This window comes from Scyliorhinus canicula, chromosome 22, assembly GCF_902713615.1.
Source record: "Scyliorhinus canicula chromosome 22, sScyCan1.1, whole genome shotgun sequence".
Taxonomy (NCBI): Eukaryota; Metazoa; Chordata; class Chondrichthyes; order Carcharhiniformes; family Scyliorhinidae; genus Scyliorhinus; species Scyliorhinus canicula.
In genome coordinates, this window is record NC_052167.1 from 645,637 (window position 1) to 662,920 (window position 17,284).

At 46.8% G+C, this 17,284-nt stretch overlaps 1 protein-coding gene across 8 annotated transcripts in view; it reads left to right on the forward strand.

The window, feature by feature from the left end:
- The window catches only part of camk2g2 (calcium/calmodulin-dependent protein kinase (CaM kinase) II gamma 2), a 394,966-nt gene that overhangs the window by 329,639 nt on the left and 48,043 nt on the right, over positions 1-17,284 (forward strand). For 4 of the 8 annotated variants that reach the window (XM_038782783.1, XM_038782786.1, XM_038782785.1 and 1 more), the window contains 3 exons: positions 182-214; positions 1,554-1,622; positions 4,558-4,602. In XM_038782783.1, the coding sequence (XP_038638711.1) occupies positions 182-214; positions 1,554-1,622; positions 4,558-4,602 (147 nt within the window). The remainder of the gene's footprint in view (positions 1-181; positions 215-1,553; positions 1,623-4,557; positions 4,603-17,284) is intronic. The other 4 variants (XM_038782784.1, XM_038782788.1, XM_038782787.1 and 1 more) reach the window with 1 other exon arrangement.

The following is a 17,284-nucleotide window of genomic DNA, read 5'->3' on the forward strand; positions in this document are numbered from 1 at the left end:
GGTTAAATAAATACAAACTCTGGTACCTGAGAAACACACAATTTACCTTGGCAGTAGAATAGATCTTTCTTTTGCTTTTGTTGTAATCCATCTGTCCCTTCACAAACAATCTTTGTGCTTTTCATATCTAACCAGTGGAAATTTCTTGTTGTCTTCCCTCTCTCTTTATTGAACTGTTCAGAAAAGGAAGTCCAGTTCCAGTGTTCACTTAATGGTGAGGACCTTTTGTAACTTGAACATTTTCACCTCATCTTTTGCGTCTCGTGATCACCGAATGTGTGCACACCATCCTACCATCCCATCCAGTGGTGTCACTAGGGCGGATCTTAAGAGTTGCCTGTGCCCTGTTGTGTTTGTTGTAGAACTTGTCCTGTCACGTTGCTCATTGTTTTGTGTTCACTTACGTGCCATAGACATTTATCAAGGCATAAAGTCACCAGGTTTGAGATCGCAATGATTCTTCCTTCTTTTTCCTGTTCCTACTTTAAGATAAAGTCCAACTTCTCCTTGCCTGTCAGAAGCACACCAGAGGCTACACATATAACCGTATTTGATTTTTTTTTAAACTGCAGCAACATCTTTTGCTTTAAGACACTGATCTTTAGGTTCATCTGCTAACAACTACCAGAGGTTATACTTGTCAGCAAGTTGATGCCAAGCATAACTGTTGCTCCTCGGGACGAAGGAGGGAGCACTTGATGCTTCTTCCCTGGCATGGTTCAATTTGGTAAGCACATGCCGTAAAATATGCACTCAATCACCAAAGCAGAATGTGCATCCATTCACAGGTCGCCATATGACCTCTGCACCAGTGGTTATTGACACTGTAGGGGAAGGGCATCGAGGCTGTCTCTCATCTGCGATAGGCATGGCATGTAAGAGCACCTCAGTATTAAACTATTAAAGTTATCACCTGTGTCCATCATTCCTGCACAACGGTACGACCAATATAAAGAAAGAACTTGTGTATATATACCACATTCTTCACAACCTCAGGACGTGCCCAAGCACTTTACAGGCAGCTAAACACTATTGTCTTGGAGTTGTGGTCATCAATGAAATGGAGGAATGTGATTTAAAATGGGTTTTGAAAAATTAATACAAGTCTGAGACGAGTGCTCTGGTAAGTTTGAGGTAAAATGCTGTAATGAAATTGGTGTTGTGTAAAATCCTGAGTCCCAATATGAAGGTGGAATGAACTACGTGACATGACACTTGGGAACTAACTCTTCTGTTTCAGCCTCTGATGTACTACATGCAGCTATGCAACTCTCCGCAGTCCCAGCTTTGGTTGGTATTAATCATGGAGAAATGGCTGGTAAAAATAGTAGCTGACCTGGTGACAACCTTTATTTATTTTTTTTATCTTGCCCGCCACCCACCTGCCTGCCCTATTCACACCCCCAACCCAAACGTGAAGGCAGCCCAGTGCAGCTGAATCAGAACCTGGAGACAATTGGACATTGGCGTATCTTCGTGTTCTGCGTTGGTTGGTGTAACAGTGTTTCCGATTCCACTGTGAAAGCTAACCCATCCTTTTGTTTTCTGTACAGCCGCAGACAAACAACAGCAAAAACAACATAGTCAGCGCCCCGAAGGAAACTTCTTCAGCAACCACAATGGTATCTGCTGACTTTTTATTACCTTTGTGTTGTAAATTTGCGTCAAGTAGTCACAGTGTGTATCTTGTGTTTATTTTTCCAGGGATTGTCCATATTGCGGTCCGGAGCTTGACCAGTTATTTATTGCACCTTTCCTCTGGTCGTGCTCTTACTGTTGGGTTAGAAACTCGGCTTGTTGTTGTACCAGGCAGAAATGACGGTCGGTGACCTTCACCTGAGATCAGGAACACATTTAGATCAAAATCCTCGCTCCGTTATTTTAAGGCAAAGAGCGAGATCTTTCGGCTGCGCAGGCCAGTGGGATTTTCCGGTCCTGCCGGCAGAGCATCCCATCCTGGGTTTCCCGGCGGCGTGGGGTGGATTCAATGGGAAATCCCATTGAGAGCGGCTAGACCAGAGATCTGGAGGAGACCACCTCCCGCCATCGAAAAACACGCTACAGGGTGGCCAGAGAATCTCACCCAATGTGTCCGTTTTCACAAAAGCAGAACGTTGCTGGAAATCCAAAATCAAGGCAGAAAATGCTGGAAATGTTGAGCACATCTGGCAGCATCTGTGGAGACAGGAGAAGAGTTGATGTTTCAGGTCAATGACCTACCATCAGAACGCAAAGATGTTTGGGCTTTCAAGCAAGCACAGAGCCAAAAAATGGGCATCTGGAAAGGAATAAAAGGGGGACTAGGTAGAGCCATTGAATGATGAAAGTGGGGGTGGTGTCAGGCAAGAGATGCTACTGAGACCAATACAGGAAGAGAAGGAGGGCCCAGAGGAGGCATAAATTGTTTCAAAGAATGGCTAAGGAGGAAAACATGGAAAATCTGGCAAAGCAGAGAGGGTTGATGTGATCTGGGAATGCGGCAGAAGAAAGTCCGGTTAACCCTATGGATGCAACCCACACTGCTCATCATGTATCAATTGGGGATCCCCATCCTAGGCACCAACCCACAGCTCTTCGTTCCGAGCTGTCTCCCACTATCAGCACATGAGAAGACGGGGGCAATGGTTAGGATTTAAAGTTGGTCATAGAATCCCTGCAGTGCAGAAGGAGGCCATTCGACCCATCGGGTCTGCACTGACCCTCTGAAAGAGCGCCCTTACCAGGCTCCCTGCCACCCCGTAACCACACTTAATCCGCACATGCCTGGACACTAAGGGGCAATTTAGCATGGCCAATCCACCTAACCTGCACATCCTTGGACTGTGACAGTAAGCCTCAGCACTCGGAGGAAACCCACACAGACACGGGGAGAACGTGCAGACTCCACACAGTCACCCAAGGCCGGAATTAAACCCAGTCCCTGGCGCTGTGAGACAGCAGTGCTAACCACTGTGACACGTATCTGTATTTTGTGATGTTTAGACCTTCCATTAAAATCAGACAGCGGACTGAGATACAGTTGTACAAACTAGTTATACACTAATAGCAATGAGAGTAAAATCTTGCCAAACATTTCCAACGTTGAAAAAAGATAGGTACGTTTTCAACCCTGCATTGTTCACAATAAAAGCTCACACATGTACAAGTAAACAAAAAGAAGACGCCACAACATTCTTTTGAATATGCTGGTCACTCAGCGACCAGCATTGGAAGTAATATTTATAATTTAGGGAATACACTGATGATATCATCGTATATAACCACGTAACTCATTAGCTTGAAATTTTTTTGTCCGCCAGTGTAAGAGACACTAATCCATTTAAAATAAATGTCTCCGTCAAGAAAGTAAGCAGGTGGTTTTCTGCTTGGTGTAATTTCTGGTCTCATCTCTTAATGGTACAGTATAGCTGGGATCTGCTTGAAGCAGAAATAATCCAAATACGATTAGCCTGCATTTCCACTCTGTTAAAATCATTTTTATTTCTTTCTTTGCACAATGGGAAAAGCCTAATTTTTTTTTTAAACCTGAAACTGCTGCAATGGTACAGAAGTTTAGTCACTTGAAATGCGAACAGCAGGTCATAGTTCATGCACGAACTATTCAACACTGCAGGGTAGGTTGTTGGCTACGCTAAATTGCCCATTAATTGGAACTATATATAATTGGTTCCTATAAATGTATTTTTTTTAAATGAACTATTCAACACAATGCAACCTGAACATTAACGTACCTTTCTCTTTTCGATGCCTGTCTTCCTCCTGAGCATTCCTATTATTCCTTGGTTTTATTTCAGATTTGCAGAACACATGGGGTTTTATTTTACTTTTAGAATTTCACCTCAATCTGCTGTCATTCAGATAACAAAGCGAGACAAAGACATCCAATTTGCTGGATTGTTCAATATTGTGATGTTTGATTTATCGCTTGTTATTCCCGTACCTTCCAACTGGGCCTGTGGCAATTGCCAAGACTCACTTTTAACAGTTCCAGAGTAGTTATGGGCATCTCTGCTAAGTCGGGCTTTCTGACCTCAAGTCAACTTGGTCATCACAGTCCTGGGATTTTGTAAGAAGTCTTACAACACCAGGTTAAAGTCCAACAGGTTTGTATCAAACACAAGCTTTCGGAGCACTGCTCCTTCCTCAGGTGAATCTGGTTTAACCTAGTGTTGTAAGACTTCTTACTGTGCTCGCCCCAGTCCAACGCCGGCATCTCCACATCTGGGATTTTGTAGTTGCCTATGGTTAGCAATCCGTAGCTGAAGGATGGCAGATTGTGAACTTCTCAAGCCAGTCCTCCAGTGACTGCTAGAGGTTGAAGACTCAAATTTTTCTCGGGAGTTTGTTACTTCCTTAGAATTAACTTTGCCATTTTAATGCTTTTTTTCATGTATGTATGTCTGCATGAAGCGATCAATTATACGTATTATAGCTTTACGTATTTTATCTGTTGTAGTTTTGTTCCTCTTATTAAAAAAGCTAAGACGGATGTGACTGAATGTTGAACTGAAGGATTTATCCATTATATCTCTCTTCTCTCCTGTCTTATCCACTCAGGAACCACAGACAACAGTCGTCCATAATCCCACAGAAGGCATTAAGGTACCAGTTTGAAATCAGTAATTCATGAAAACTGTTCACGTTTTTGAAATTCCGAGGATTTATTTGTGTTCATGGAGCCTTATCTTTCCCTGTTGATATTGGAATAGTACCTGTGGTGGGTGTTATGAGGCCTAACTTTAAAAAGTAGGTTTCAGTTATGCCACCCTCATTCATTCTGTGTAAGTGAACAGACTTAAAGATTTACCTCCACAGCACCTTCACTTACAACTTGGCATTTCATGGCATTGCCATCACTGAATCCCCCAATATCAACATCCTGGGTGTTACCATTGACCAGAAACTGAACTGGACCAACCATATAAATGTGGCTACAAGAGCAGGTCAGAGGCTGGGAATTCTGTGGCACATAACTCGCCTCCTGGCTCTCCAAAGCCTGTTCACCATCTACAAGGCACAAGTTAGGAGTGTGATGGAATACTCTCCACTTGCCTGGATGAGTGCAGCTCCGACAACACTTAAGAAGCTCAACACCATCCAGGACAAAGTAGTCCATTTGATTGGTACCTTGTCCACAAACATTCACTCCCTCCACCACCGATGCACAGTAACAGCAGTGTGTACCATCCACAAGATGCACTGCGCCAATTCGCCAAGGCTCCTCAGGCAGCACCTTCCAAACCTGCGACCACCACCACCTAGAAGGATAAGGGCAGAAGATACACGGGCGCACCACCCCCTACAGGTCCACACCAAGCCACACATCATCCTGACTTGGAAATATATTGGCCGTTCCTTCACTGTCACTGGCTCAAAATCTTGGAACTCCCTGCCTAACAGCACTGTGGGTGTGCCTACACCACATGCACTGCTACGGTTCAAGGATACAGCTCAGCAGCACCTACTCAAGGGCAACTAGCGATGGGCAACAAATGCTAGCCTAGCCAACGACGCCCGCATCCTGTGAAATAATTTTAAAAGGCTGTTAAACTTGCTTTACGAATTCCTCACTTGTGTCCTGAAGATACCTCCCAGAAGTGGTGAGGTCGATTGATCATCCCAACTTTTCAAAGTGATGTGGAGCCAGGAAAAAAAGTTCATAGTCGAAAGGGTAAAATGTGCTCAACTTCCGACCAAGTATTCATATCATACTGCAAGTAAGGGACCCGTAGCTTTATAAATAAGGGCAGAAAGTACAAAATCAACATTGTTTTATAACGTTTAGCATGACTAACATCCTGGCTTGGAGTATTGTGGCCAATTCTAGGCAGCATATTTCAGGGAGGATGTCAATGCCTGAGAGGGAGTACAGAGGAGATCATCTCGAGGTGCCAGGGATTTAGGATTTCAGTTATGTAGACTAGCTGGAGAAGCCGGAATTGTTCTCCTTTCAGCAGAGAAGGTCAAGAACAGGTGCGTACACACAAATATATGAATTAGCATCAGTAGTCAGCCATTCGGCCCTCCCAGCCTGCGCCGATCCAGATCCTTTATCTAAACCTGTTGCCTATTTTCCAAGGTCTACTTCCCTCTGTTCCCCGCCCGTTCATATATCTGTCTAGATGCATCTTAAATGATGCTATCGTGCCCGCCCCTACCACCTCCGCTGGCATAGCATTCCAGGCACCCACCACCCTCTGCGTAAAAAACTTTCCACGCACATCTCCCTTAAACTTTCCCCCTCTCACTTTGAAATCGTGACCCCCTTGTAATTGACACCCCCAATCTTGGAAAAAGCTTGTTGCATTCCACCCTGTCCATACCTCTCATAATTTTGTAGACCTCAATCAAGTCCCCCCTCAATCTCCGTCTTTCCAACGAAAAACAATCCTAATCTACTCAACCTTTCTTCATAGCTAGCACCCTCCATACCAGGCAACATCCTGGTGAACCTCCTCTGCACCCTCTCTAAAGCATCCACATCCTTCTGGTAATGTGGTGACCAGAACCGCACGCAGTATTCCAAAGGTGGCTGAACCAAAGTCCTATACAACTGTAACATGACCTGCCGACTCTTGTACTCAATACCCCGTCCGATGAAGGCAAGCATGCTGTATGCCTTCTTGACCACTCTATCAACCTGCGTTGCCACCTTCAGGGTACAATGGACCTGAACTCCCAGATCTCTCTGTACATCAATTTTCCACAGAACTCTTCCATTGACCAGATAGTCCGCTCTTGAATTTGATCTTCCAAAATGCATCACCTCGCATTTGCCTGGATTGAACTCCATCTGCCATTTCTCTGCCCAACTCGCCAATCTATCTATATTTTGTTGTATTCTCTGACAGTCCCCCTCGCTATCTGCAACTCCACCAATCTTAGTATCATCTGCAAACTTGCTAATCAGACCACCTATACCTTCCTCCATGTCATTTATGTATATCACAAACAACAGTGGTCCGAGCACGGATCCCTCTGGAACACCACTAGTCACCCTTCTCCATTTTGAGACACTCTCTTCCACCACTACTCTCTGTCTCCTATTGCCCAGCCAGTTCTTTATCCATCTAGCTAGTACACCCTGAACCCCACACAACTTCACTTTTTCTATCAACCTGCCATGGGAATCTTTATCAAACGCCTTACTAAAGTCCATGTATATGACATCTACAGCCCTTCCCTCATCAATTAACTTTGTCACTTCCTCAAAGAATTCTATTCGGCTTGTAAGACATGACCTTCCCTGCACAAAACCATGCTGCCTATCACTGATAAGTCTATTTTCTTCCAGATGTGAATAGATTCTATCCCTCAGTATCTTCTCCAACAGTTTGCCTACCACTGACGTCAAGCTCACAGGCCTATAATTCCCTGGATTATCCTTGCTACACTTCTTAAACAAAGGGACAACATTAGCAATTCTCCACTCCTCCGGGACCTCACCCGTGCTCAAGGATGCTGCAAAGATAGCTGTTAAGGCCCCACCTATTTCGACCCTCACTTCCCTCAGTAACCTGGGATAGATCCCATCTGGTCCTGGGGACTTGTCCACCTTAATGTCTTTTAGAATAACCAAAACCTCCCCCTTCCGTATGACAACTTGACCTAGAGTATTTAAACATCCATCCCTCACCTCAACCTCCGTCCTGTCCCTCTCCTTGGTGAATACCGATGCAAAGTACTCATTAAGAATCTCACCCATTTCCTCTGACTCCACGCATAAATTCCCTTTTTTGTCTTTGAGTGGGCCAATCCTTTCTCTAGTTACCCTCTTGCTCCTTATATATGAATAAAAGGCTTTGGGGTTTTCCTTAACCCTGTTAGCCAAAGATATTTCATTACCCCTTTTAGCCCTCTTTATTGCGCGTTTGAGATTCGTCTACTTTCCCGATATTCCTCCAAAGCTTCATCAGTTTTGAGTCGCCTGACTAGCTTGAGCTCCACTTTCCTGCATAATGCTTATTCACCCTGGTTCCCTTGTCAATCAAAAATCTAATCGCCTTAAACATATACCTGCCCCCACTACTCTGAGGAAGAGAATGCCACAGACTAACAGCCTTCTTGATAGAACAAGTTTCTTCTCATCTCCGTCTTAAATGGGAGACCCCCTTGTATTTTAAACCGTGCCCCTTAGTTCTAGTCTCGCCCACAAGGAGAAATATCCTCTCAGCTTCCATCCTGTCAAGTGCCCTCAGCACCTTATGTATTTCAGTGGAGTCACCTCTCATTCTTCTCAGCCCCAAAGGAGATGGACAAAGAGCAGTGGGACTAATTGGACACCTCCAAGAGCTGGCATAGGCATGACGGGCCGAATGATCTCCCCCTGTGCTACATGAGTGAATGTAATGCTTCAGTTGTACCACTGTGTAGGAATAATAATGAATGCTGTAAGTGCAAAGACCAGATTGATGGCAGCAGGCAGTTTTATCTTTAGTTAATTCGTCAACACTTCCGTTTACAATAGGGTTTATAAAAAAGGCCAACACCACAAACCACGGGTGTAACCCAGTACAACGTAGCAAAAATACAACCATCCATATGCACCATAGCCAGAAAAGAGAGGGAAAGTAAAAATCCAACCCCCCCCCCCCCCCCCCCCCCCCCCCCCCCCCCCCCTTAGCAACTGACAGTGACTAATTCACTAATAAGTAGGCGATGAATGGCTGCCATCTCCGGTACAACCCCTCAACTGACCCCCTGAAGGCGTACTTGACTTTCCCCAGCTACAAGAATTCCATTTGGTTCCCCCAACTGTACCGAGGTCCTGGGAGGAGTAGGAGACCTCCACCCCAGCATAACTCGCCTCTGGGTGATCAGCGAGTTGAAGGCAAGAACGTTTGCCTTCACCCCCATTTGTGTGTGTGTGTCCCACTCCCCTGGCACGTTGCTCACACTTGTCCTCCAACCCCGGAAGAAAACCGCTCATCTCAGCCTTGGTCAGGTGAGCCCTATGCGCTACCGTCAGCTGGGTGAAGCCAAGTCCGCACATGAAGACGTAGAGTTCACTCTACGAAGGGTCTCACTCCACACTTCATGATCCACTATAGGTCCCAACTCCCCCTACTGCTTCGCTTTCACCTCATCCACCGGAACCAACTCCTCTGCCAGGAGCCGCCCATAAATGCCAGACATGCTACCCTCCTCCAACCCCACTAGAGAAAGTCTCCGTGCCATCAGAGATGGTGACGGCCGTGCCACAGGAGAAGTTGGGAAGGCCCGTCGCACATAATTCCAGATCTGTAGGTATCGGAACGAGTTTGACCCCGTCAGTTCCTCCAAGCTGGCAAATCGACGAACAAATCCCCAAACCTCTCGAACCCCTTTGCTCCCCACATCCCAAACATGCCGTCCAGTCTCGATGGCTCAAATAAATGATTATCACAAATAGGGGCCAACCTCTATATGGAACGAACCTTTATATGCATAAAGTGTTGCCTGAATTGAAATGAGGAGAGGCTGGTACAGGAATTGTCTCCATATCCTTAGAGTGGACACAACCACCAGGTTCGAATAGTACCTTGCCGGAGAAAACTGGAGTGAGGCTGTCACCCAGCGTCCCGAAACAAGGCCCCCTACACAACCTCATCCATCCGTCCTCACATGGACCCCGCTTCAATGCACCACCCCAGCACCTTCTCAACAGTGGCCGCCCAATAATAAAAAAGCAGATTAGAGAATGCTAGGCCCCCCGATAGTCTATCCCTTTGAAGAACTGTCCTGCAGATCCTCAGGGCCCCACCCATCCATATGAAGGATGATATCAATCTATTAACCTGGACAAAAAAAGATTTAGGAAGAAAAGCAGGCAGACACTGAAAGAGAAACAAAAACCTTGGGAGAATATTCATTTCAATAGACTGGGCTCTGCCCACTAAAGACAAGGGAGGTTGTCCCACTTTTGCAAATCGACTTAACCTTACTCACCAGACTCTCATGGTACAATTTATGGAGCTGGGCCCAATCGTGGCCAGACCCCCAGATACTAGAAGCTAGATCTGGCGAAAAGGCAGCACCCCATGTTGGCTCCTCTCCCCGGGGAATTTACCGGAAAGTACTCGCTCTTTTCCAGATTCAACTTGTACCTCGCAAAGGAGCCGAAGCTCCTGAGTAACTTCATTATTTCGCCGCCTGGCTCATCCAGTCCTTCCGCAGTCTAGTCTGATCCCTCACCCGCAGATGTGCCTCCTGCAAAATGTCACTCGTCATTTGTGTCCTCGTCACAATGGATGTCTCGGCACTCTACACCAGCATCCCCCATGACGACGGCATTGCTGCAACAGCCTCAGTCCTCAACACCGACAACTGCCAATCTCCAGACGCAATTCTGCAACTCATCCGTTTCATTCTAGACCACAACGTCTTCACCTTCGACAACAAATTCTTCATCCAGACGCACGGAACAGCCATGGGGACCAAATTTGCACCTCAATATGCCAACATCTTCATGCACAAGTTTGAACAGGACTTCCTCACCACACAGGACTTTCAACCGATGCTATACACCAGATACATCGATGACATTTTTTTCCTTTGGACCCACGGCGAGACATCACTGAAACGACTACACGATGACATCAATAAGTTCCATCCCACCATCAAACTCACCATGGACTATTCTCCAAATTCAGTTCCATTCTTGGACACACTCGTCTCCATCAAGGACGGTCACCTCAGCACCTCGCTTTACCGCAAGCCCACAGATAATCTCACGATGCTCCACTTCTCCAGCTTTCACCCGAAACACATTAAAGAAGCCATCCCCTATGGACAAGCCCTCCGTATACACAGGATCTGCTCAGACAAGGAGGAGCGCAACAGACACCTACAGATGCTGAAAGATGCCCTCGTACGAACGGGATATGGCGCTCGACTCATTGATCGACAGTTCCACCGCGCCACAGCAAAAAACCGCACCGACCTCCTCAGAAGACAAACACGGGACACCACTGACAGAGTACCCTTCGTCGTCCAGTACTTTCCTGGGGCGGAGAAACTACGACATCTTCTTCGCAGCCTCCAACACATCATCAGCGAGGATGGACATCTTGCCAAGGTCATCCCCACACCCCCACTACTGGCCTTCAAACAACCGCGCAACCTCAAACAAACCATTGTTTGCAGCAAATTACCCAGCCTTCAGAACAGCAACCACAACACCACAAAACCCTGCCAGGGTAATCTCTGCAAGACATGCCAGATCATCGACATGGACACCACCATTACACGTGGAAACACCACCCACCAGGTACGCGGCGCATACTCGTGCGACTCGACCAATGTAGTCTACCTCATACGCTGCAGGAAAGGATGTCCCGAAGCGTGGTACATTGGCGAGACCATGCAGACACTGCGACAACGAATAAACGGGCATCGTGCGACTATCAACAGGCAGGACTGTTCCCTTCCAGTTGGGGAACACTTCAGCAGTCAAGGACATTCAGCCTCTGATCTCCGGGTCAGCATTCTACAAGGAGGCCTTCAGGAGACGCGACAACGCAAAATTGCTGAGCAAAAACTTATAGCTAAGTTCCGCACGCATGAATGCGGACTCAACCGGGATCTGGGATTCATGTCGCATTACATTCGGCCCCCACCAACAAGCCTGGACTTGCAGAGGCCTACCGACTGAACTGGCTTGGGACAATTCACACCTCTTTAACCTGGAGTTACCTCTCTCTCTGCATCTTTGATGATTTGATTGCCTGCAGGTGCTCGCATTCCGGGGCATCTCTGACTGTGTCTATATAAACATTTCTGGAACAAGCCTTTCCATTCACCTGAAGAAGGAGCCGTGCTCCGAAAGCTCGTGTTTGAAACAAACCTGTTGGCCTTTAACCTGGTGTTGTAAGACTTCTTACTGTGCTCACCCCAGTCCAACGCCGGCATCTCCACATCCTGCAAAAACATCACATCAGCCTCCGATTCTTTAGCAAATACTCTTGACCTTTTTACTGGGCCACCCAAACCCCTTGCGTTCCGGGTTACCCAGAGCCTACCGAAGATGGACGCCAAACCCACCCACAAAGTTAAACAAAGAAAAACTCAGTCACCATCAGAGAACTAACCCTTTCCCTCCGGCCCCCCTCCCCTGAACCACACCCCACCCAAATACACATATTGGTTACATCCAAAACAACAATACCCACTCCTATCCAACCCCCACAAAACAAAAATGCTCGGCTCATTGAACCCAGAAAAACAGGTCCACCAGGCAGCAGCCCCTCCACCCATGTCCCATTCGCTAAGTTAAATTTACTGCTAGCAAGGTAGCCCCTACTCAGGGTAGAAAACAGAAACATCACTACCCAACCCGGTTGCAAAAAGCAAAACTAGATTCAACACTCCAACAAAGACTAAATTCCCACCGGGAGCCATGAAATTCCAATAATACTACCTTAAACAACACCCCAATTAACTCCCCATCCACAACCATATATCAGGTGCAAAATGCCCCCACCGATCCCAAGGATCAAGAAATAAATATATGCAAAGTATCCCAAAACTCCTTCCCATCAATAAACACCGAGTCCTATTAACTTGATCCGTCTATGGACTTTAACAAAGGCATCAGCTTCCTCCAAAGTATTGAAATAATAGTCCTTGACTCATGGGTACCCTGCAGCCTCACCAGATACACCTCTCCAAATCGGACTCTGCTCTTGTACAATGCAGCCTAAGCTTTATTGAAGGCTGCCTGCCTCCTCTTCAGCTCCGCTCCAACATCATGATGGATTCTAATGATGTTCCTTTACCATCACGTCACAGTGCTTCTTGGCAGATTTCAGGACCAACTCCTTCTCCTGGAAGCTATGAAATCTTACATTGACTACCCATGGTGGTTCATTCGCCCGAGGCTTCTGCTGGAGTGTTCGATAGTTCCTGTCCAACTCTGGAGAGGACGCAAGTCTACCCTACCCCCATGATCTTCCCAAATGTCTGTGAAAAATATGCCCATATTCACGCACGTTTCCATGGTCGTCTCCATGGAAGGCGAGTGAAAAGTACCCTCACGGGGGCCTCACGGTAGCATGGTGGTTAGCATCAATGCTTCACAGCTCCAGGGTCCCAGGTTCGATTCCTGGCTGGGTCACTGTCTGTGTGGAGTCTGCATGTCCTCCCCGTGTGTGCGTGGGTTTCCTCCGGGTGCTCCGGTTTCCTCCCACAGTCCAAAGATGTGCGGGTTAGGTGGATTGGCCATGCTAAATTGCCCGTAGTGTAAGGTTAATGGGGGGATTGTTGGGTTATGGGTATACGGGTTACGTGGGTTTAAGTAGGGTGATCATTGTTCGGCACAACATCGAGGGCCGAAGGGCCTGTTCTGTGCTGTACTGTTCTATGTTCTATGTTCTATGAACCCATTGTGTTGGAAGCGGTTGTGGTTTCTATCCCCATCTCCATGCCTCCTTCAGCATGAACATGGCCTCAAATACAGCTGGATTGTACTCTTGCTTCTCATCAATGGCCCTGACCACCTGAGAGATAAGCTGTTGTCCGCAATGGGTTTTCAGGATCCTGATCCATTGGCTGGAGTTTGGCTGTGGTGTTGGGCAGCAAGATGCAAGCTTGATACTCTTGAGGCCAGCGATTGTTGAGGTGCACAGGAAGTTGCCTGTAATGTTCCTTCTCTTTCACTGATATGTTTTGTCCACTTTGCTGACGCGCACCTCAAAAATGCTGGGGGTCATCCAGACAGTTTGGTTCGCATTTTAATGCATGGGTAGACTCTTGGCATTTACGAAGCATTTCGTAATGCTTCCTCTAAAAAGCAGCAGCTTTTCGGCGCCATGTTGACGTAACCCACAGTGACATGTCCCTTGCTTTCCACATTATATGTTTCATCTTTAAACATCAAAGAACAGTCTGGCAAAAGACAGTAAAACAGTCCAGTTTCATCCACATTAAAAATGTCTTTTGGTCCATAATCGTTCAAGGTGTAGGTGAGACGATTTTGGGGCCAATCATCTGTCATTGCTGCCATAACCACCGCACCATCACCACATGGAAGATGATGCCGCACCTCGTCTTGGATAGGGCCATCCACCACCACAGGTGAACTCCATGTAGCCCAGATTCTTTGCTACTCTTTGCCGCAGGGTTGGACTGGAGATGGGAACACTCTCTCTCTTGGGCTGCCATAAACCATATACAGCTGAGGAAGGAGCTGTGCTCCAAAAGCTCGTGTTTGAAACAAACCTGTTGGACTTTAACCTGGTGTTGTAAGGCTTCTTAGTGTGCCCACCCCAGTCCAACGCCGGCATCTCCACATGATAAACCACATTAGCAGAGCTTCTTCAACGTTGGAATGGACAGCCATCCTCATCCTTTTCCTTGCAAAGGAGCGTGCCAGCTTGTCGAATTGTCCCTGGATTTTCATCTTGTGTTTCATAATGGTGGACAAACGTGATGGTGGAATCTCCCACTGATCCTTGATGTCCCCTTTCCACTGCACCCCACAGTTTTCCACTTGCATCAACCTTGCCTTCTCTCCGATCGACAACATTTCTAACTTCCTCTCGGACTTAGCCGTACTCGCAAGCTCCTCACGTCCTTTCACAGGGAGATCTCCAGGTCAGATGGCAGCTTGTCGGGTGCACCATGGCTTTGTGCTCTTGTGTGGCCTAATTCCGCTCTGATTGGCCAATATGATCAGATGACAAACATAGCCAAGTTTGGCTAATCCAGAATTGTGGAAGCATGATGGAATTTCAGCCTATCATGGACATCATTCCGTAGGATTTGTTATCCTGTGGTAGGAGTGGTCGGCGACTTCAACAAACCTGAATTTCGTGCCATCAGAGTTTGACTCATTGCAGTTAAATATCCACAGGCCACGGTAACCATGGAGCTTGAAGTCTTGACTAGTGGGAGTGAGTTATTTTAATCTTTTTTTCTGTCATAACTGCAAACAACAAGGAACAGAGAAGCTGTAGCGTTCCACACCCTGGCATTGCAAATTAATAATGCAATAAGGCTGTGAAATAAACAGATTCTATTATCCGTATGAAATGAAATGAAACGCCACAACATTGTACCTACATTTTTGAAAAATGTGCTCTGTTTTATATCTCAGATGGGGGGGGATTTAATTTTAATTTCTGGGAGAAAGGGGGAAACTGACAGAGTCAGATTTACCAGCAGGTTCCCAAAGAAGGTGTTGTGACGTGCCTTCGACCCCTTCAATCCTGTGGGAATGGTCCTGTCAGAATGGTGTCAAGTAGAGTTAGGTTGTCGAGGCAACACTTGGCACGATGGTTAGCATTGCTGGCTACGGCGCTGAGGACCCGGGTTCGAATCCCGGCTCTGGGCCACTGTCCATGCGGAGTTTGCACATTCTCCCCGTGTCTGCGTGGGTTTCGCCCCCACAACCCAAAAATGTGCAGAGTAGGTGGATTGGCCACGCTAAATTGCCCCTTAATTGGAAAAAATAATTGGGTAATCTAAAAAAAATTTTAAAAAGGAGAGGGAAAGGTTCAGATTAGGAGGCTGAAGGCAGGTTCCAGTAGGAAGGTGCTGATGCAGGTTTAGATCATAGAATTTACAGTGCAGAAGGAGGCCATTCAGCCCATTGAGTCTGCACCGGCTCCTGGAAAGAGCGCCCTACCCAAGGTTAACACCTCCACCCTAACTCCGTAACCCCACCCAACACTAAGGGCAATTTTGGACACTAAGGGCAATTTATCATGTCCAATCCACCTAACCTGCACATCTTTGGACTGTGGGAGGAAACCGGAGCACCCGGAGGAAACCCCCGCACACACGGGGAGGATGTGCAGACTCCGCACAGACAGTGACCCAAGCCAGAATTGAACTTGGGACCCTGGAGCTGTGACACGATTGTGCTATCCACAATGCTACCGTGCTGCCCATCATCTGGGGGGGGGGGGGGGGGAGAGAGAAATGCACCAACAGGCTGATGGCTGATGGCTGGTGTTTGTGGAAATGAAGCTGGAGAAGGTGGTAACTCTGGAGTGATGCCTTAGGCTTGACAATCCCCTAGCTGCCCCCTTTTTGCCCAGACATCGCCTCCCACCCTTGCTCCCCAGCCTCGTCCCCTGCACCCCGCACTGATCTCTTCCTCCTGCCTTAAGTTCTTGCCTTAGAACTCAGGATATGTTCTTCTGCTGCTGGCTTCACTCATGCTTTACTCCCACTGAAGTTCTGGACGCCATCTGCTGGCAGACGTTGATCCCTGCAGATAGTTCTGGGACCTCAGCTAATAACTGCACTGACTGACTTCGGACACTAGATGGAGTCTGGTCAGAAGTACTGTACAGTACAGGTGCCTGTGATTTAATTGGATTTTGTATTTCCTTTATATTTGATGTATTTTAATTTGCAAGTTAATTTAGCTAGGAGTGCACAGTGCTGCACATCCAGTATTTCATCTTCTGCATCGTTTTTTGAAGGGGAAGAAATGTCTGAAGGAACCTAACTCCGGCATTAACATTGATTTCTATGGGAATCTCTGATTCATTTAAAGTTGTTTCACTTAAAGCTGCAATGGTAAAATCACCTGGATCATCCCCTGTCATATCCATCTAATGCAAAGCGAGTTCTTTTTTTTTGTTTTAAATTTAGAATACCCAATTATTATTTTTCCAATTAAGGGGCAATTTAGCGTGGCCAATACACCTACCCTGCACATCTTTGGGTTGTGGGGGAGAAACCCACGCAGACACGGGGAGAATGTGAAAACACGACATGGGAGAGTGACCCAGGGCTGGGATTCGAACCCGGGTCCTCAGCGCCGCAGTCCCAGTGCTAACCACCGTGCTGTCCTGTAAAGCGAGTTTTGATGTCATTCCTGAACCATAAGGACCCGGGCCGACACGGCCCCAGTTTAATACCTCACCTGAAAGTTGAGACCTTCAGCACTCCCTCGGTGCTGCGCTGAAGTGCAATTCTCAAGTCCTGGAGTGGAGTGTACTGCTGAAAAAAAGAGATATACTGTCAAAGCTTTTCTTCTTGCACTCATCAGGATAGGTACACCGGATAAACCAACAGGAAAAGGGAACAACAATTTATACTGCATGAGAAGAGTATGAATCTTTGTTCCCTTTACTGTGCAAGATGACAAGCTGTGGCACGTCTCTTTGATAGGAAATACCACGACCAAATGACTAAGTGTACGTTATATCCTGTTTTCCCTCAATGCAGAGATGCTTTAGTGGGATTTGGACAGGCTGAGTGGACATATGCATGGGCAGATGCAGTATAATGTGGATACATGTGTGAGGTTATCTGCTTTGGTAGCAAAAATAAGGGTCTGGATTCTCCGCCG